Genomic DNA, 20,953 nt, shown 5'->3' on the forward strand with positions numbered 1-20,953 from the left:
AAATGTTTTTGCATTTAAAAGCTTTAAAATTTGGCTATATGAAAACATGAAAGGATCCTGCTCACAGGTGGCTATACATTTCTCTTTTGAGACATTTTGCATTGGATTAAAATTAGATTACTTTTTTTTTTCCATCAACAAAAAAATAATATTTTACATTATGAAATATAAAATTTGAACTTTTCATGTATATGATGTGTCGGTTAGTATGCGGCAAATTTATTGACAAATTATTATATCCATGAACATTTTCAGCTTCAATGACCCAAGTACAGTAGTTTGTTGTGTTTTGGCTTAATAAATTTGAAGCAAACACCAAAGCCCAGAATTCTGGAGTTCATTTACTTAATCATTTACTTTGAAAATCAAGTTCAACAATCATTTAAAGTTTACAGTTCTTTGAAAAAAAAATGCATTTCTTTAAATACAAGGATTTTTAATAAAAACAAATCATCTGGTTATTTCCTGGTGTAATATTAAGAAAACATAATCTCAGTTGAACAACATGTAACATATTCCACTTGATCTTTTTTTTTTTTTTTTTTACAAAAACTCGGCAAACATGTAGAATGAATGAATAAAATAAAACAAACTAACCACTTACTGTTTTCATGGGATTTAAGAGGGTACATCCATCATTCTGCTGTGACAGACATTATTGTTATTATAAATGTTCAAGTTCATGACAGTGCAACTAATAAAGGTATGACTTTTTCTGGGACAGATTATGTGTTCAGCACCAATTGAAACCAAACAACATATTAGCAAAAGACTTCATACTATCAAGCACAGTGGTAGAGGAATAATGATTTGGGTTTGTCTTTCAGTCTCAGGAAACTCGGCACCCTGCAAAGTAACAAAACCGAAACAGTGGATATCAGCACCTCAAAGATGCAGCCAACTCAAATACACAGTTCAATATTTTGTGTTGTATCTCATCTGAGGCCGCTGACTTTTTAAGAAACACTGCTTGGCATTGTTGAGTGAGGGAAAAAAAAAATATCCCACTGTCAAGAAGAAGCAGTCAGTCTTGTAGTCGATTAGTCATGCCGAGCGCGATGAGGAGTTTCTGGTGAAAGGCTGGGATTTTTTCCCTCTGTACAGGCCAGTCCAGGATGCAGCGTGGACGCAGCATGCCCCTGCGCAGGAATAGTGAGCGTGATAACTTGTAGTCGTGCACATCTTGCAGAAAGACCAAAACAACAGAGTCTCTGCTGTCTTCGATGACCTGGTGAAGTGCTTGATAGACTTTAAATCTGAAAAAAGACAATAAAAAATTATGGGTGAAAGATAAATATGATAGACCTATTCATAAAAAGCAAAAATGTGCCTCTAGCTTGTTCTATAGCATAGACACATTACAATATTAACATTTAAAACTGTTTAGAAGTTAGATTTTTTTTTAAATCTAAAGATTAAACAAATATTGTTTTTAATAAAAAAAACAGAATTTTTAATCTTTATTTCTGAAATCAATGATAAGATAGGTTTTATTTATTAGAAATTCACCACAGCTATAATTTATTTCTTCATTTATTCCAATTCAATTTAATCAACGCCCATTTAGCATTTGTGTATCCGTATTTTTTCGTCCACATAGGCTCCCCATTAAGGGCCCATGATATGGGGCCACATGGACAGGCTACTTGGCACTTTACATCTTCACACCAAGCTAAAAGACAAAGCTGATGCTAAAGAATAATTTGAGCCTAACCAATTGCTGTACATACAAAAAGATACCAAATAAGACCAACTCCTCAGACACACCAAGTATCTTCTTGAATAGCTTGTGTTGCTTTCAAAGATTGTAAAGCTACCACATAAAACTGGGAATATTTTTATGTTTAGCTGACTTTAAAATGATGAAAATGGGTCATTACGCAAAACTCTAGCAGTGTGTTGATTTACCTTCTACACCAGGGATCGTTGAGGAGACTCTCGGTCACGACGAATAGTATTTTTCTAGACGTTCTCATGTTATTCACAATGGATTCAAGCTGAGACATTCCAATGACTGAATCCCGATCTTCCAAACAAAACAGGCACTTTTCATTCTCTAGTGGGACGATCTGTGTGTTTACCCAGTTGGCATCTTTTTCTGCATGTATGATGTAAGCGTCATATTCATAGTCTTTGATCTCCTCACCTTTGGTGTCGCTAAATCCCAAAGTACGATTGATCAGTACGTTCCAGTAAAAATGAAACCTCCAGCCATGGAAACGAACCAAAAGTGCACTGGACATCAACATTAAAACAGCTGTGCTGCTTAGTATGAAAAGAGCCTGAAATGGCGTCATATCTTTGCAAGAGAGTTGATCAAAATCCATAATGGAGCGGTTAAAGTAAGCAGGTGGAGTGTTGCAGGTATAATGGTCTCTGAGACCTGGCACCTTGGTCATATTTGTGCTATTCAGCCATGTCACAAACCACAAGATGCTCTCACAGGTGCAATCAAAAGGGTTTTTGTCCATAATAAACACACTCAGGTTGCTCATGGGAGTTTTGAACACTTCAGGCCTCACAGTTGTGATCAGGTTCTTCTCTAAACGTAGAACTTTAAGGGACTTCAGATCGTCAAAAACTGAGTACCTAAGACTGTTTAGGAGATTGTTGCTAAGGCTTAGCTCTCTGAGGTCATTCAACCCCTTAAAAGCATCCTTTGGAATCTCATCTAGTCCATTGTTATCCATCTGTAAGGTTACCAATTGTTGTGTATCCTTGAGAAAAAGCACAGGGCCGCCAAGATTAGCCATCTTCCACAGTCGAGCAAAATTGTTGTGTTGGAGTTTCAGCACCCTGAGGTTCACGAGGCCACCCAGTGTGTTTTCTCTGATGTTGGCAATGTTGTTGTTGCTGAGATCCAAGACAGTGAGGCTGGACAGTGGCCAGAATGGAGAGGGATCCTGCTTCAAGGCCTCAGCTTTCAGACTTTTCCCCAAAGTCAGGACTGTGAGACTGGAAACACTCGTAAATGAACCGGAAGTCAGGTCGATTGACTGATAGTTGTTGGTTATGTGAAGCTCTTGTAGCTGATCCAGACCTTCCAATTCGCTGCCAGTTAGAGTTTGCTTGAGAAAGTTGTAATCTAAATTGAGTGTGGTGAGGTTTCTCAAGACAGAAAAGCTTCCGGGATTAATCTTTGCCAGGGTGTTTCTTGCCAGATTCAGCTTTCTGAGCGGTGACTTTGCAAGTGAAATAAATGTCATATTGGTGATTTCTCTCTGCGGCGTATGTATGTAAGAACACCGGCTCAGATCAAGCTCTGTGAGACTTGTCAGGCCTGTAAACGTGTGCTCTGTGATCTCTGAAATTGTAGTATTGCACAGTATCAAGCTTTTAAGATTGATCAAGGTTTGAAAAGAGAAATCATCAATAATCGGCAGAGGGGATGAACGACTTTTCACTAATGCTCTCGTCAATTGCAGCTCTTTCAGCATTTTAAGCCCCAGAAATGTTTCCTTGGTCAGGTGCTTGAGATTGTTGTCCGACAAAATTAGAGACTGAAGGCTGGACAGCCACTGAAACGTTCCTCTTTCAATTTTGGCCATGCCATTCCCTGACAGGTCCAGAAAGGTTAGATTTGTTTGTTGAAGTCCTGTAAAGGTTCTGTTGTTCAGAGTAATTAGCTTCATCTTCTTAAGAGAGAGGGCGTTGATAGCGGTACCTGACAGCTCAGAACAGAGTTTCAAAATTAACTGAGTCACCATTTTGCTCCCATCTAAAATCAACGTACGTATGCCTGAAATAGGCTTAAAGCAGCCAGGCTCCATCTGCAAAAAAACAAACAAAAAAAAAAGACAATGATAGAAAGTCTCCAGTAAGACGGAAAAGGGAAACAAAATGAACAACTGAAATCAACATGATACGTAAGTAATGGTTTCAACCCTGACAGAATTTCATTTCCTGATTTCTAGATAAGGAACTCACCGTTTTCAGGGACACAGATGACAGGTTAAGGACTTGCAGAGAGTGTGAAAGCCTAAGGAAGGAAAAGTCGTCACTCTTCAGGGTGTTGAAGTCATTTAATCCCATACTCAGATTCACCAAACTGGGCAGCTGAGGCTGAGAGCCAAGCTTTGCTGACAGCAGCTTGTTCATGGAGACGTCAAGAAATTTCAGGTTCTGTAAATCACAGCAAAAGAAGGAGAAACAAATAGAGTGAGAATGACACTAAGAATAATATTTCAGATGTGATTTTAATGTTCAATGACACACTCTTGCTCACGAGTTGTATCATATCATAGCTTTCTCATGCAGGAGACATGTCACACTCAAAGCCTGCAGGCCAAATTCAGCCCAACACCTAACTTTATCTGGGGCCTCATTTAAAATGGACTGCGTAGGAGTCATACTAAAAGTGCACGTACGCTCAAAAGCCGAAAATGCCGGGCGCAAAAAAAAATCCGGATCTATAAAACCGCGTGCACGCAGACTTCCACGTAAGGTTCTCTTTATAAATCACAGTCCAGCTGGAAGGCTGCGCACGTGAATCCGCCTGGTATCCCGCCCCCTACACGCCCACTTTCTACCGAAAATGGAAGCATTTTGCATATGAATGAGCCTGCTGAGCATGCGCAGTGGCTTCCTGCAACCTGTTTGGCTTCAGAATGAATGAATGAACGTGTCGAGCCACCGTGCCACTGAATTTCACTGAGATCTGAGATCTAGATGTTGTTGATGAGGAGGAGGACAGGAAAACCACATTATTTTGTGGTCACAGTAAAAGTAGAAAAATAAATAGTATAAAATAAAGCGAGTGAGTGGCAGCACGCCGTTGCTGCGCGGAATGCCGTGAGTTCCCCGGTGCAACAGGGGGACACACGTCCCCCCGTCTTTTCAAAATCATGTTTATTTTCCCCTTACTTTTTACAGTTTAAAAACTAACGGTAGGCTCAGCATTAAATTGCAAATTATCAAGACACTGTATGAAAGCGATACGAGAACGGTCCCGCAGCCCCGCTTCACCCCCCGCCCCCCCTCCTCTCCCGTCTCCCCTCAGAGCGGCTCAGGGCGGGTTTATGGTTCTGCGTCACCGACGCAGCCCCTACGGCGTAGGTGCGCGTCGCCGCGTACCCTACGCCGTAGGCTCTGCGTCGTTTTAACGCGGGACCCTAATTTAGGCTTACACACGCACCTAAAGGTTTCACGCGCCCGTAAAACTCATATGAAAACAAATCTGAGTCCCTTTAGGGAAGAAATGAGGGGCTCCGTGGGGCTCCCTAAACGCAGCCCCTCATTTGTTCTGTCCTAAAGCGGTGAAGGAGGTTCCCGGCGTGTCCTGCACCGCGAGTCCTGACTGACGGAGCTTCACACACAGAGGAACACGATCAGCGCTATATTATTTTATTTTATTATTTTATTATTTTAAGTCTGATATATTTTGTGATATGTGATGACATTATTAAGAGTATTACATGAATCTGGCTTCATTTCACCACCTCAAACCCTGCGTCGCCAGTTCCCCGTGTCTTAAGTAAATTCTTACGGGAGGGTCCTAGTTGCCGTAAAGATAAGCAGATTTTTCGGTTAGTTTTTTCTTTTTAGATCCGAGGATTTGCGTAGAAGGCGGCTTCCGCAACTTTCAGGCGCTTTTTCTGCGCAAGCAAGCTTTATAGATGAGGCCCCTGGCCTGTAACAACATGCAAATATGACTTTGTAGTTAAAATCCAATTCTATACTGTTGTGGAGACTTGCATGGACCATAATGACATGTCCCACAATACATCTTGATTTCATAACCTGTGCCGTGAAGGCTTCTACCCACTGAATGTGAAAGAAAAGAAAAATGTATGACAAGAGAAAGGGATCTCTAGACTGAAGGGAAGGAGAAAAAGAACACGTTTTTGCCTAATGGAAAGAAGTCTGTGTTTTTATAATGACCTGAGGGTCGAATTATCCATCAAGTATGTGCCACACCTCCAAAGTAGTAATGGATTCATATCTATTATTAATAGTTAATTACAGAAGTTACAATGCAACATGATTTTTAAACAGAACATACATTTAAAGGGGACCTTTTATGGCATCTAATACCTATTTTAAACAGGCCTTGAATGTCTTAAAAACAAGCTTTTGATTGTTTTTGCTAAATAATTTAGAAATTCAGCCTCTGAGCCATGTCTTTAGCATCCAAGTCTCTAACCTCATTATCTATGCAGGATTCTGAGTGGGCGGGGAGGCTATGATAATGAGGCTCTGTGCTGATTGGCTGCTTGAATGACGTGATACACCGCTACGAAAAATGGCGGAAGCTCCGGCCGGCGGAGTTAGTTGTGGGCGTGGTTTCACGCATCGGAGGCCAACCGATGTAAATCACATTTTCGTTACGTAACGAAAGGGAGCAGAATCTGAACGGCTCGTAGAAGCCACATCACACTGGACGGCTCATCCGGGCGGCTGTACAGACACTGCAGAATTTAGTTGCTTTCCTCCTTCTCTGAGTTGGCAGGCTGAGGGGAGACCACTTTATATATGTTAAAGCAAGAAAAAACGTGTTTTTCATAATAGGTCCCCTTTAAGTTGTCCTGCAGTTGCAGTGCAATAGGTCCTTTGACTCTAACCATAACGCCAATGTGGCCCAGAATCAAATAAAGTCTGGCACCCCTCACATGATGTAACTCATGTGCATTATGATTGCTGTTGTGTGAGTATAAAATGTGTTATCCCTTTTTTTCCTTTCCATTATTTTGTTTAAGAGCTCTAAAAGAAGTCCATTTAAAAAACATCTTAACTAAGAGAGGCTTCCTCTCATTAATCACTACATTTAATATAAACGTGAAGAACTTGTCCACTCATGACATTTTATACTGTATGCCTTTGTACTATTGCATTTTTACGTCCCTACATCCATTGTATCTTTCAGAATAAGTTAATGCAAATTTTAAGAAAAGGTTAATGCATTTGTCCCTGTCAAATAGACATGTAAATAAATAAAATAGAAGAGAAGAACTCCTGATGTAAAGCATACCACATCATGTGTCAAACATGGTGCAGTATTATGGTACACACACATTCGGTTGGAGATGGACGGACTCCGTGGTGTTTATTGATGATGTGACTGGTTGAAGAAAAAGCAAGTCTGAATTCCGAGCTTTATAGGGCAGTGGTTGACATTCAGCCTGCTGCTAAACTGATAGGACAGGACTTCACTGTTCAAATGGATAATAACCCGAAACATACTGCAATAGCAAAGCAGGCCGTTTTGAAGGCAGAGACGCTCCACCCAGTACACCGTGCTTTTCATTTCCTGAAGACAAAACTTTCTCAATTCTCTATTTTCTTTTTAAAAAATTGAGTGAAACATGAGTACCTGGGACGTAGAGTACAGTGATTATAACTTATAAAACGCAAGATGAGATGGTAACGCTCAAGTATGACACATGTACTGTAAAACTAAATGAGATTCATGTCTGAACCGGCTCTACCTTCAGCTGCTGGCGATGTAATCCAACTTTATTACGCACACACGTACCTGTATTTCAGAAAAGGGTTCTCCTTGTAGTTTTAGTCTATTGCTAGCCATATTTAACCATCTTAGGTTGCTGCAGTGCCTCAGATCCTCTTTTTTCAGCAAATGCACTTGATTATGCTCCAGGTTCAGAGTTTGCAGCAGGGGCAGGCTCTTGCACACGCCCTCATTCAGGTTGGTGATGCTGTTGTAGTTGATGTTGAGGTCGAGAAGGCCTGCGTACAGATTCAACGTCTCGGGGAGAAGCCGACCCAGTCTGTTGTGAGATATGTCCAGGCTGGTGATATTCCTGGGCAAGTCTGGAGGGATGGCGCTGAGGCTAAGATGACTGCAGTCAGCTCTGCCGTCTTGTACGTGACAGAGGGTCTTCTTCTGGGAGGCCATGCAATAGTCTGGTCCAACAGAGTTGCATATGATGAGGACCCAGGTTAGGAGACAGGAACGAGGGGTAAACATTGTGTCAAAAAAAACCTGAAAAATAATAAGAGAAAGAATAAAATACTTCCATTGAGACAAGCAATGCAAACACTGAAATAACACACCTTCATATATAGCAACTAATTGTGATAACTAACACTGTGGCTGTATTAACAAATTAGGAAAATATGTCTTTGAAAAATGTTGTCCTAATTTGTGACAATTTTTGAACAGCTCCCGTTGGTTTGTCCCATACATCTAATTTAGTATTTGATTCTTACCCTAAATGTGTAATCTCACTTGTCTTTTGCACACTAGAAGATGCTAAGTTCATGCTATTAAGTTTTTAGTTGGGTTGGTTTGGCCGGACTAAATGTTATTACTTACACTCCATCATTGTTAAATAGGCAAGGACCTGATCAGACTTCTTTGACACTGTAGTGTTGCTGGGATTTAGATTTTGGGTTTACATGATTTTCTTTGTTTACCTGTTAAGCTCTGGTGTTTATTTACTGGAGCACTTTGCTTTTGGAATCCTGTTGTATGTTTGCTTCCTTTTTTAGTTAGAAAATTGGATTATTTGTGCTTACAGAATGGTTTACAGAATGGTTGAGAAAACTGTTTTTATCTTTGTAGCTAAAATTCACATCTTTCACAACAAGACAGGGGAGGGTTGTATTTTGGTGTACCACTTAAGACAAAATTATATAAAGTAACAAATGTATGTACAATTAGGATTTGGTCTTTTGACTGTTGTTTTGTAACTTAGCATTTTGCTACCAGAGCATCATCATTCATATTTTACAGAAAACACGTGTTGTTGTCCTGTTCCACAGCTGTGACTGGCTGTGAGGGCAGCAGTGGAAAACCAAGGGCTGGATAACTGGCCTGTGAGGAGTCTTTTGTAATGTTTGTTGCTCTGATTAGGTTATATGTGTTGGCAAAATCCTCAAGTGGTGTATAGGAACAGCTGATGATTTTTTTTGTGTGTCGACTTGCTGACCCTTTGCAGGGCCTTTCAGTCAGCTGCCGAGCAACTTGCATACCACACTCGTGCAGTACGGCAGGGGTTTTCAATTCCGGTCCTCAGGACCCCCTGCCCTGCATGTTTTAGATGTTGCCTTGCATCAACACACCTGATTCTAATTAATGGTTCTCATTAGCTTGTCATGAAGGTTTCCTAATCTCTATGGCCTCCATAATCCAGCGCTGGTGTCTGTTTTCTTGGAGTATCTTGGAGCGGCTCATAGTAACAGCTGATAAGGACGTGTCACATTCCACCAGTGACACTCTGAGGAAGAAAACCACAAAGATATCCTACAGTAGGGGACTGGAGTGCCAGTGTGAGGTTTTGGCTCAGCTATAGCCCCCCCCTAGAGGTGATCCAGTGGTTCAGTTGGGTGTAACCATAGACATACCGTAGATCAGGGGTTCCCAACCTTTTTTGTGCCAAGCACCAGCAGAAGTATAAACAAAAAGCTCAGGGACCGGTTGACAATTTATGTCAATTTTAATAAACATTTCAGAAAAAAACAATGCATTTTAAAATGCAGGCTATCATCAGCGACGTTAGCTGATGTTGTGGCCTTTAAAACTTGTTTCTGCAAATCTAACTCACGTTTTTTCCTTTCGAAAAAATCCACTGGTTTGTCTTTGAGAGAAGGATGTTTTGTATTTAAGTGTCTTTGGAGCTTGGATGGCTTCATTGCTTCGTTGGCGAGCGTTTCTCCACATAAAATACATAGTGTGTTTGGCGTCTACAAATCGCCCGTTGCAACAAATCCGTATTTTATATACATAATGTCGTACTTGCGATTAAAGCTTTTGCTTTTCTTTTTGGTAGGATTTTCCACTTGTTCATCACCATTTCTTTTACTCGAACAACCAGCAAAGAAACGGCTCATGGAGGTTTGCTGAGGTCCGCTCATCTCTGCAGCTGACTGTACCTAACCTAATTATATGACAAAAAAATGCTAAAATTGTTTTCTTAAATTTAGTATGAGGTTGCTTTAATTATGTGGCAAATGATAATAAACACGAGAAAGATGGCTACTTCAATGAAAAATAAATATTTTATTCAACTTTGCTGCTGTTCATACAAAAAGTAAATAAAAAACAACAATTTTCACCTGTTTCAAGTAAATTTTCACTTGAAATAAGTAGGAAAATCTGCCAGTGGGACAAGGTTTTTTTGCTTGTAATGAGAAGATAAATCTTGTCCCACTGGCAGATTTTTCTACTTATTTCAAGTGAAAATTTACTTGAAACAGGTGAAAATTGTCAAATAAGTTATTTTTCTGGTGTTATTTTTCTGGTGATGACTCTAAATGTTGAAATAGCAGTAAAACCACATTCATTGATGAAATTACATAAGAGATGGAAAGGAGGGATGGCAGTTTTACAGCGGGGATGATTTGGACCGTTTTTATTTCAGGGGGGGGGATGATTTGGACCGTTTTTATTTCAGGGGGGGATGATTTGGACCGTTTTTATTTCAGGGGGGATGCCACCCCCCCTCATCTCCAGTACTGTTTGTTGCTAGGCGACCGAAAAAAGTTTTTCCGATCTGGCGCCCTTTTCCCACTGGTTTGGACATACAGTATAGCTACAGCTCAATTTGCAAAATGTATTTGTCCCTGCTGCAAAGAAAAGCCCTGGCTTTGGTTCTTCTGAGGAGGAGACGAGCAGCAGCAGCAAAGATTCCCCCAAATCCTATCTTCTCATGAGGATTTCATGGACCCTCCATGAAATCCTCATGAAGACAGGATTTGGGGGAATCCAGGCTCGTTGGAGCTACAGCTCCATGATGACCAGGTCTACTTCAGATTGAACAGGGAGCAGTTTGACAGCCTGTTGGGGAGTGGGTCCTCAGCAGGATGACAACCATCTTCTCTCCTATTGGTCGCACCAAGATCGAGATGCCCTCACAGCGCGATGAAATTAAAAAATGTTCAATTCAGACGCAGGCAGGTGAAACGCCCGTGGCAGGTGGCCTCTCGCGCGCTGCCAAGCTCGCCAGCAGAGCGGTCCACTCTTGCGCTGCGGTAGCACATACACGATGAATGGGAAAGCCGGCGGCGGTCGAAAGGGGCTTGATACTGTTGGCCCCTGAAGGTTACATTTGGCCCCATAATGGCCCCTGTTTCAGAAAAATACTAGAACCGCCAGTGCCAAGTTTTGTTACCCGCAGCTGCGCTGAGACGCAAAAAAAAAAAAAAAGCTGCGCTGAGAGAGACCCTGTCCTGCAGCGCGGCTGTACGCAGAGATTGTATGAGGTGAAGTGAAGTGATATGCCTCACTCCATTGGGAAAAAAACGTCTGGTGACAATTGCCGACAATTTTGATTATCGCTTTTTGTCGACAACGTCAACGAATCGTTGCAGCCCTAATTATGATCGGAACACAAGCCATTCCACGGCCCGGTAGTAACGGCTCTACGGACCGGTACCGGTCCGGGGACCGGGGGTTGGGAATCACGGCCGTAGATGACCAAATAGTCGCCCACGCGCAAATACGCGCCTGTGCTCTAATAGCCGCCGGGGGTCCGAGCCCATTTGGCATAATAAACGCCGGTTCAATTAAACGGTTCAATTAAACGCCCGGGCGACTACCGGTAATAACCTGGTATAACACTGTATTTGCATTGTATTGTGTACAGTATCGTTCAGAATCATATCGCTCTGATCAGCTCCGTGTGTCGCCGTTACACAGACAAGCTGTCTTTGTATATCAGAGCATGTGAGCGGAGTGAAGCGGCGAGGGGATTCTTTATTATTTTTAATTTTATTTTTTTATATATTAAAATCCCAAAATATCTGTACCGTTTCTGATTGGGTGTGCACTGCGAATCATTTTTAGACACAACAAAGAACGCGTACCGCAAAAGTTGTGTCTCGGTGGAGGAACCCGGCGTCCCAGCAAAATGAGAAGAGAAAAAAGAGTTCAGCAGACAGCGCACACACTGAAAGCTGATTTATGGTTCCGCGTTACACCAACGCAGAGCCTACGGCGCAGGGTACGCGGCGACACGCACCATACGTGGACATGCGCTCTTTTTTTTTTGCTATTAAAACATGATTTGTCCAATTACCGACCCATATCATTAATCAATACAGACGTAAAAATCTTAAGTAAAGCTCTGTCAGTTAGACTGGAATCTGTCATCTCATCATTAATACATATAGATCAAACCGGCTTTATTAAAGGGAGGCATTCCTCAGAAAACACTCGAAGGCTATTTAACATCATAAATTTCTATAAGAACAACACCTCTCCAAACAAAACACCATTCATCATAGCAACCCTGGATGCGGAAAAAGCTTTTGATAAAGTGGACTGGTCCTTTCTCTTCACCTCCCTTAATCACTTTGGATTTCAACCATACCTCACCAACTGGATTAAAACACTATACAATTCACCCACTGCATCTGTTATAACCAATGGAATCATATCAAAACCATTTCAATTACTTAGAGGAACGCGACAAGGATGCCCATTATCCCCATTATTATTCGCACTATTCATTGAACCACTGGCAGCTTCCATTAGACAATGCAATCATATTACAGGTATCCAATCAAAATCACACCACCATAAAATTAGCTTATACGCTGATGACATTTTATTATACATCACAAACCCCTCATCATCACTTCCATCAGTCCATAATCTGATCAGCAACTTCAGTCGGGTGTCTGGCTACTCCATCAACTGGACTAAATCCGAGATTCTGCCTATGGGCGGGTGGGATGCTGAGGCTGGGGACCCCCTTTTCGCTCGTACAGCAAAATCTATCAAGTACCTTGGAATACACATCTCCCCAAATCTAAATGAATTATTCAAACTCAACTATACCCCCCTATTACAAGAAATAAAAGACAACTTGGAAAGATGGAATAATCTACCACTATCCCTAATTGGCCGTATCTCAACAGTTAAAATGAACATCCTTCCAAAAATAAATTACCTTTTTTCAATGATTAATGTCACCCCACCCCTGGGCTGGTTCTCCTCTCTCAATAGCACAGTCACCAAATTCTACTGGAAAAACAATAAACCAAGAATTAAACTATCAACCTTACAAAAACATAAACAGCACGGAGGACTCGGAGCTCCAAACTTCCACTTCTATTTTTTATCACATCAACTACTGTATATCCGTCACTGGATAAATAACATTAACTCACCATGGCTAGAAATAGAAAGTAATTCAACTCAAGAGCTAAGCATCCAAAATCTCCCATTCATAGACAAATCCATAAAAACTCATCCATGCTACAAAAATAATAACTCTATCAGCACCACTCTTTCAGCCTGGTGGAAATCTAATGAAATTCTCCATTACAACTTCTCACCATCCCCTCATACCCCTCTTTGGAACAACCCTATGTTTTTAATCAATAAAAAGATTTTTGCATTTTCCCCCTGGATTGAGAGAGGAGTAACCAGCCTGGGACAGCTACTCAAGGATGGCCTGTTCGTGACCTTCGACCACATCCAAAAAGAATACAACATACCGGATCACTGCTACTTCCAATTTATTCAGTTAAAAGAAGCTATAAAGAAAAACATCAACATCAGAGAATTCAGTAACCACAGTCCCCCCTTATACACTAAGCTCAAATCACTCAAACCTCAGAAAACACTCTCTCAAGTTTACAAGATTCTAGCATTCAATGACACCACAATAGCAATTCCAATAGACAAATGGACAATAGATCTCAACAACATACCAACAGACACCAACTGGATAAACATATGCAATAACACTTTCTCCATGACATGCAACTCCAAAACCCAGTTAATTCAGTACAAAGTTTTACACAGAGCACACATTACCACACACAAACTCCACCGCATGGGTTTCAGCCAAAATAATACCTGTCCACTCTGCTCAACTTCCGTAGACAATTACATCCACGCCCTCTGGCACTGCCCACCCATCCATAACTTCTGGTCGGAGGTCATGAACAGGCTATCAGAGATGCTCGGCCTCAGCATCCCCATAAGCCCCATCATAGCATTACTTGGTGACCTATCCTCATTACATTTACCCAAACAACACACATCATTTCTGTTAATATCTTTAACTATAGCCAAGAAAACCATACTATTGAACTGGAAAGATAGAACAAAGATATCCATAACCCACTGGCTTAATCTTCTAACAGATCATTCAAACCTAGAAAAACTCACTGCTATTTTGAAAAATAATATCTCATCCTATGAAAACACTTGGTCCCCCTTTCTACAATACATCCAGAGCTGATTCCTCTCACAAATACCTCACAAATACCTCACAAATACCTATTTTCTGTCCATTATGTTGTCACTTACAACTCTTACGTTATCATTATTTTTTATGATCATATTACTATAAGATCATATATTATATATAGTATTATTACATATTATGCCTGTCATATATTACTACTGTTACACTTTTATATCACCATATATTAAATATATTGTTATAGCTATTATATATTATTATTATTATTACTACATTATTATATTGTTATGACTATTACATTATTATTACAACCATGACTATGAATGTGATGATAACAATAACTGTGGCTGTCACTCTTGAAGAGTAAAAATATTAATATATATATATTGGTTATGATTAAGATCATGACTGTAATTATTATTACTACTGTTGTTGTTCTCATTGCCAACATTATCAGCCAACATCACAACCAAAGTTTCTCTTTTTTGTATATTACTATTATTATTATTATTATTATTATTATTATTATTATTATTATTATGATTTATTATTATTTTATTTTATTTATTTTTTAATTTGAACAATAATCATGATAATGAAGTTATTATATCATAATTAGAGTAAAGGCGGGGGGGCGGGGCCGGGCTTGACTGGCTGAAGGTAGAGGTGGGCGGGGGCTCCAGGCCTGGCTCTGTGGGGCCATGACGGGGCCCTGGCTGGCGGTAGGGGGCAGGTATGGGAGAACCCCATCTCTCTCACTCTCAAAAAAGGGGGGGAGGGAACAATTAAATACATAAATAATTAAATAAAATAAATGAATAATGAAAAATTGGAAAGCCTCTCCTCAGCGGGCAGACCCCCTCCTCTGGGTCTGGGAGTTGCCCAGAGTAGGAGAAGCACAGGAGGTCGATCCACAACGGGCCGGCAGCCTCCTCTGGGTCTGGTTGCGGTCCAAGATGCGATCCCTCCTGACTCTAAATGACATCTAACAGAACTAACAAAATTAATCAGGAGGGGTAGTGGGGGAAAGGGAATAGGGGAAAATAAAAAAAAAAGAAAAAGAAAAGGGGGAGAAAAAAATAAATAAATAAAAAAAATAAATAAATATATATGTACTTATATAGTAGGGGGGGGTTTCCTTTCACTGCCGTCCTACTTGCCTCCTGCTGGGGCTCCCGGTCGGGCAACTGAAGTCTGGTGGGGGCCTCCTGCTCGCTCCCCTGACACCCCGGTCTGACCTCACCCCTCATTGCAAAACATAAATGACCAATTCTAACTCTAATAATTATTACTGGCATTATCATGATATATTGTTTCATATTATTATATTTAAGTTATGAAATCTCTTGGCATGTTAAACTATAGTATTATATTGTAATATATAATAGTATGGTGATATAATTTGGTTATATGTTATAATATTTTATACAAATTATGTTATATTAGGATATTGCTATATTTATATGATATCATGCTACACCACTCTATATGAAAATTGTTTATTTGTTCACTTTCGAATCAATATTCTCAATTTATGTACCTATTTACATCACCTTATTTACACTCAAACACGGCACGCATGCACACACACACACACACATACACACACACATACTGATGCTGTCTTTTGTCATCGTTTGCACTGTTTGTTAATAAAAAAATAAAAATAAAAAAAAAAAAAAAAAAAAAAAACATGATTTGTAATGTGAATTTGCAAAACTTAAACTACAAATAATAGTTTTTGACGTAACATCAGAGATTGTGCATGCTCTCTGTGAAAGGATGAGTCAAATCGGGTCGCAGCTGCTTCAGCTGTGATTCCTTCACGAGGAGCGACCAGGATTTCAAACACGCTTGATTTTCTTGCGACCTCACGATTTGTGATCGGGAGCTCGTCGTGAGGTGTTGTGTTGTGTACAGTGTGTACAATTTTAGTTCCAGTGGTACTATGGTGATCTCATATGTTCTTTGTAAGTAATGGTCTGGTGCTGCTCATTGCAAAAATAAATTGTAGCCTGGTGCAAATACCCGCCTGGTTCTTATAAACGTCTGGGGTCCAAGTGGATTTAGCATATTAAACGCTCGGGCTACTAAATGGTCATCTACGGTATATAAAGGCTAGATGACTCGTCCGCGCTGCTGCCAATGCAGAGCGACGTCGTCACACGGCGGCCATCTTGCCACAGGAGAGCTCGCTCACTTTAACATTGTGTTTAATGGTGCCTGTACTGCTCAAACAACCTTAACTTGCTCAATTCTCAACGGATTTTCAAACAGTTTGGTTTTTTATGAACGTCAGAGATGTAGTTATGACACTGCATACTTGTGAATAATTATAAACATTGAAAAACGTACTTTTATATGAAAATAACCAGAAACAGATAGCTATGAGATGATATTTATATTAATATTTCTATAGTATTCTTAGTAATATTTATATTTACATTATAACATATATAGATATATTATTACCATATAACATGTATATATATGTATATATATATATTTATATATTATATTATAACATGTATTTATATGACATTATAACATGTTTATATATTATTACATTATGATGTATTTATATCATGACATTATAACATCTGTGTATATGTATATATATATATGTTATATGGTAATAATATATATATGTATATATGATATAATGTAAATATAAATGTTACTTAGAATACTATAGAAATATTGATTTAATATAAATACCATGTCATAGCTATCTGTTTCTGGTTATTTTCATATAAAAGTACGTTTTTCAATGTTTATAGTTATTCACAGGTATGCATACATCTCTGACGTTCATAACAAACCAAACTGTTTGAAAATCTGTTGAGAATTGAGCAAGTTATGGTTGTTTTGCAGTACAGGCACCATTAAACACAATGTTAAAGTGAGTGAGCTCTCCTGTGGCAAGATGGCCGCCGTGTGACGACGTCGCAGCAGCGCGAACGAGTCATCTAGCCTTTATATATGTCTATGGGTGTAACAATTGAGTGTGGGCCAGCTGATTTCACCCAGGTCATTTACAAGGCCTTTTTATCGTGACATCTGGGGCAGGGGCCCAGTGGAGGACAAGGACCTTAGCGATTACGTACCCTGCGCTCTAAAAAGTGCGCTACACTACAAACCCCTGTTGCCAGTTCTGTGCTGGTGTGGACCCTAAGTAGCTGGCTCACGCTACAGTGATGATGCTCTCTATAGTAGAACGGTACAACAATAGTTTGAGTTCTACAAAGCTTAGCTAACAGCAGGTAGTTTGTGCTAACAAAGCTGTAGTTAAACACTGTGGTCATTTTGGAGGTGTCTACTGAAATGACATTAGAAATGCGAGGTGCCGTCATCAGTGTTCAACAGCAGCCCCCAGGTAGTCCGGCGTGGAACGGCTGAAGGAGCCGGGAGCCAGCAGATCATTTCGGGACCGTTCCAAGCGGAAGTGTGTTGGGACCCACTCGTCAGCGAGGATGTTTGGGCAGCTTTAATCAGGATTAATGTAAAGTACCGGTACTTAGCATCATAGACAACATAAGCTAAGCAAGCTTAGCTAAAATAGCGAACTGTGACTGAACTAAGGTGGGTGTGTTCCAGCCAGCTTCCCAGGCCTGCTTTTTCCACCTATTCCCTGCATGATGTGTTGTACAAGGGGGAAAGAATGTTAAAGAGCACTCTTCAGAACACCAGGGTAACACCACAGTGGCTTGTCCAGGTCTTCTTATACAGTCTGCAGCTTTGAGTCCAGGTTTATCTTCTTTCGATCTCGTCTCGCCTGACAGTTCACACCTTTGTCTCATCAGCCTCTGTCAGTATACAATATATTACCCTGATGTCCTTTCCTGTCCTTGGTCTGGTTGACCCAGCACTTGGATGGGAAAATAACCTAGATTAGGTTATTTTTTAACTTAATAGTTTTTAGATTATTCTAACTTCAAAGCTAATTATAACTGTCTGTTTTGGGTAACTCAAGTATTTAACTCATGTTTTTGAGTTATTTCCTGTTTCATAGCCTACAAACTACAGTTTCATTTCCCTGGTGGAAACCAGGCTGATGGGAGGAGAGATGGATTCAAAATAGTGACACAGTAAATCCAAAATACTGAGCCGAAAAACTGAAGCCCTTTACAAAGCTGAGGTGAACAGAGCTGATAAACTAAAGCCCTTTACAAAGCTGAGGTGAACAGAGCGATGTCAAGACAGTTTATTTAGAGCTCATTTAAAGAAATGGCTGATTAATACTCAGCTCTGTCAGCACTAAAACCTAATTGCACCTTTCTGTATTTCTGTACTTTTGTACTTTTTCTGTATCTTTCTGTACTTTTTTGTATTCTTACATCTGTCCAGGGACTACAGATGAAAAATAGCCTCTTGGCTAACTCTGGCACATTTACAGCAATGTTTTTATTGATGTGCATTGTCCCTGTCAAATAAACCAATAAATAAATAAATAAAATAAATAAGAAATTATTTTCTGGGGGGTTTAAATTACATATAAATAGAAATACTGTCACTGTGTTTTGCTTATTTATACAAAAAAGCCACCCCCACCACCCCCCATTTAAGAAGTAGCAAAGTCAACTTGTGAATTTTAAAACTGTCCTGACTTTTATACTACTCATTGCATTGATATTTAAAATCTAAGGAATACTACGCAAACATTTAACACATGCTACAACTGTCTAAAAAGCAACTGATTTCTTACCAGATGTTGTTTCACAATCATTTACACTTCCAGCAGAAAATAACTTGCTTTCTTCTCCACAACTTCTCCAGGAAAGCGGAGTAAAATCATAACCTCCTCCTCTAAAGCAGGATTGTAGAAACCATGCACGAAAATAAGGAAACGGGGAATATGAGAGTCCGGTTTCACTTCTTTATCTCTCCACCCCTAGCCCTATTAACCGTTTCATGATGGAGAATTTTTATAACTCCAGTCCTGGGATACAAAGTCTGTACTGTCATTTAAAAAATCGTAACTACTACACAAACACCAGCACAAAGAAGCCGTAAAGAAGACAAAATGAATCCCAGACTTGTTTTGCTGTGGCTTGTGGACTACAATTCTCAGAGAGCTAGAAGAAAATAAAAAAGTCAGTGTCCGTATATGTCTGGGAGGAGCAACTCAGAAGCCCTACTAAACTCCAACGTTTGCCAAGTTATTTGTTTTCGATACCTGGATGAGTGTTGCTTTAGTTAATGTTTAAACAGTTTCTTCAGATAGTAAGCTAATAGATGAATATGTGTTGGCTTAAGTAGGCTATTAAAATGTTTTATTTAATAATAATTTGTCAGTAAATAATTGCACAGCTCGTCTCAGCATGTCAAAAGCATTTTACATTTTATCAGATCAGGATCTGAAAGCATTCGAACATTTGAATTCTTTTTGTGTGGGCCAAACAGTCATATGTGCTAATCCCCCAAAATAAACTGACCCAAAAATATGATTTTTTTTTTATATAGAGCAGCTGCTGCATACTTGGGGCAAGAGAGCCAACCAGTCACATGGGGCATGTGGTTTTCCTGAAGACATGCTTAACTGTAGTGAAATGAAAGAGAACAGGTTTGACAGCTCAGATTAGAAAAATAAACATCAGGGTGTGTAGACTACACAGTGAGCTACGCTATCCTTTTTGAAGATCAGTTGACTTTATGTGCATCTTGTTTGAGTAAAACAGAAAAAAAATGTACGGTAATTTAGTTATTGGTTCCATTTACAACCTTTTCACTCGCAGTTTTGCTTTGTTGAGTATAAAAGTTAGGAGTTACACTACCATGGAGGTGCCTTGTACTATACTACGTTTGTTTTTAAAAAACACAAATCTGAAAATGTGTGTTAGTAAAAGCTTTGTTTTCCCTTTTGCATCATCTCATGTCCTCAAAAAGCAGGGAAACGAAACTTAGAACCGAAAGGAGTGACTCATCTTGACTTCAATTGTTTTTTAAATCCCACCAGAGGGCAGCAAAACTTCATTATTTTCACCACCCGATGCTGCGTCACACCAAACCCACAGAACGTGCACTGTGCAATGAAGGTTGTCTATTTTGTCACAAAAAGATACAAATATTTCTTGATTTGCCATCTGTAAATAACCTAACTGACTTTAATTTTAAGCTTTTGGAATCAGGTTATTTAGAAGGGGTTAGTATAATAATATTTAAACATCCATCTATCCAGCATCTAGTATACCCCCAAAGACACCATGCTGCCCCCGTTTATAGATGTGTGATGGGAAATATATTCATCTGTTCAACAATACAGATTGTAGCTATAGTGCTGTGGATTTGATCTACTCTACATATTGGTGTCTTTGCAGTTTCAGGTTGAAGTGCATTAATGAGACAGTTCAGATACCAATACATCTCACAATAATCATATCAGCAAGCTCCTTTTGAAAGGTCACTGCTAATGGAACAGCAGAAATGGCCCACTGCTGGTGGGTAATGAGTCTGAGTTTATGTGAACCACAGTAGATCAACAAAATTGCCTTATCATTTTAGGTCATTTTTAGTAGTAATGATGAATGACTATCTTTTTTAAGATAAGAATTTTCATAATTTTTAAATTCTACCTCAAAGGATACCTACTCGGACTTAAAGTGCTTTAATTTCCTGTATCAAAAGTTCCCTTATGAAGCAAATCTTCATCTGGAGTAGAACCATTTTTAATCTTTAATCAATCTGCACCAAAAGCCACTTTGCGTGACAGAACAGAACAGAACAAGAACAACATCAGCCGTTATGTAACAGAGCACATCACTCCTGTGTGTTGCATTCAGCTTTCCTATCAACATACCAGTAAGGATGGTCACATTGGTCATTCTGTTATTTAGTCA

The 20,953-nt window shown here is 39.7% G+C and overlaps 1 protein-coding gene across 1 annotated transcript; it reads right to left on the minus strand.

Annotated features, from left to right (window-relative positions):
* Positions 1-459: 459 nt before the first annotated feature.
* Positions 460-18,939, minus strand: tlr3 (toll-like receptor 3). Its single transcript, XM_061719098.1, is given in 6 exon segments — positions 460-1,110; positions 1,112-1,256; positions 1,909-3,770; positions 3,928-4,122; positions 7,472-7,939; positions 18,823-18,939. Coding segments are annotated over 6 exon segments (2,757 nt in total). The 5' UTR covers positions 18,844-18,939; the 3' UTR covers positions 460-1,044.
* Positions 18,940-20,953: the final 2,014 nt, after the last annotated feature.

Source organism: Cololabis saira, chromosome 1 (assembly GCF_033807715.1).
Source record: "Cololabis saira isolate AMF1-May2022 chromosome 1, fColSai1.1, whole genome shotgun sequence".
Classification (NCBI taxonomy): domain Eukaryota; kingdom Metazoa; phylum Chordata; class Actinopteri; order Beloniformes; family Belonidae; genus Cololabis; species Cololabis saira.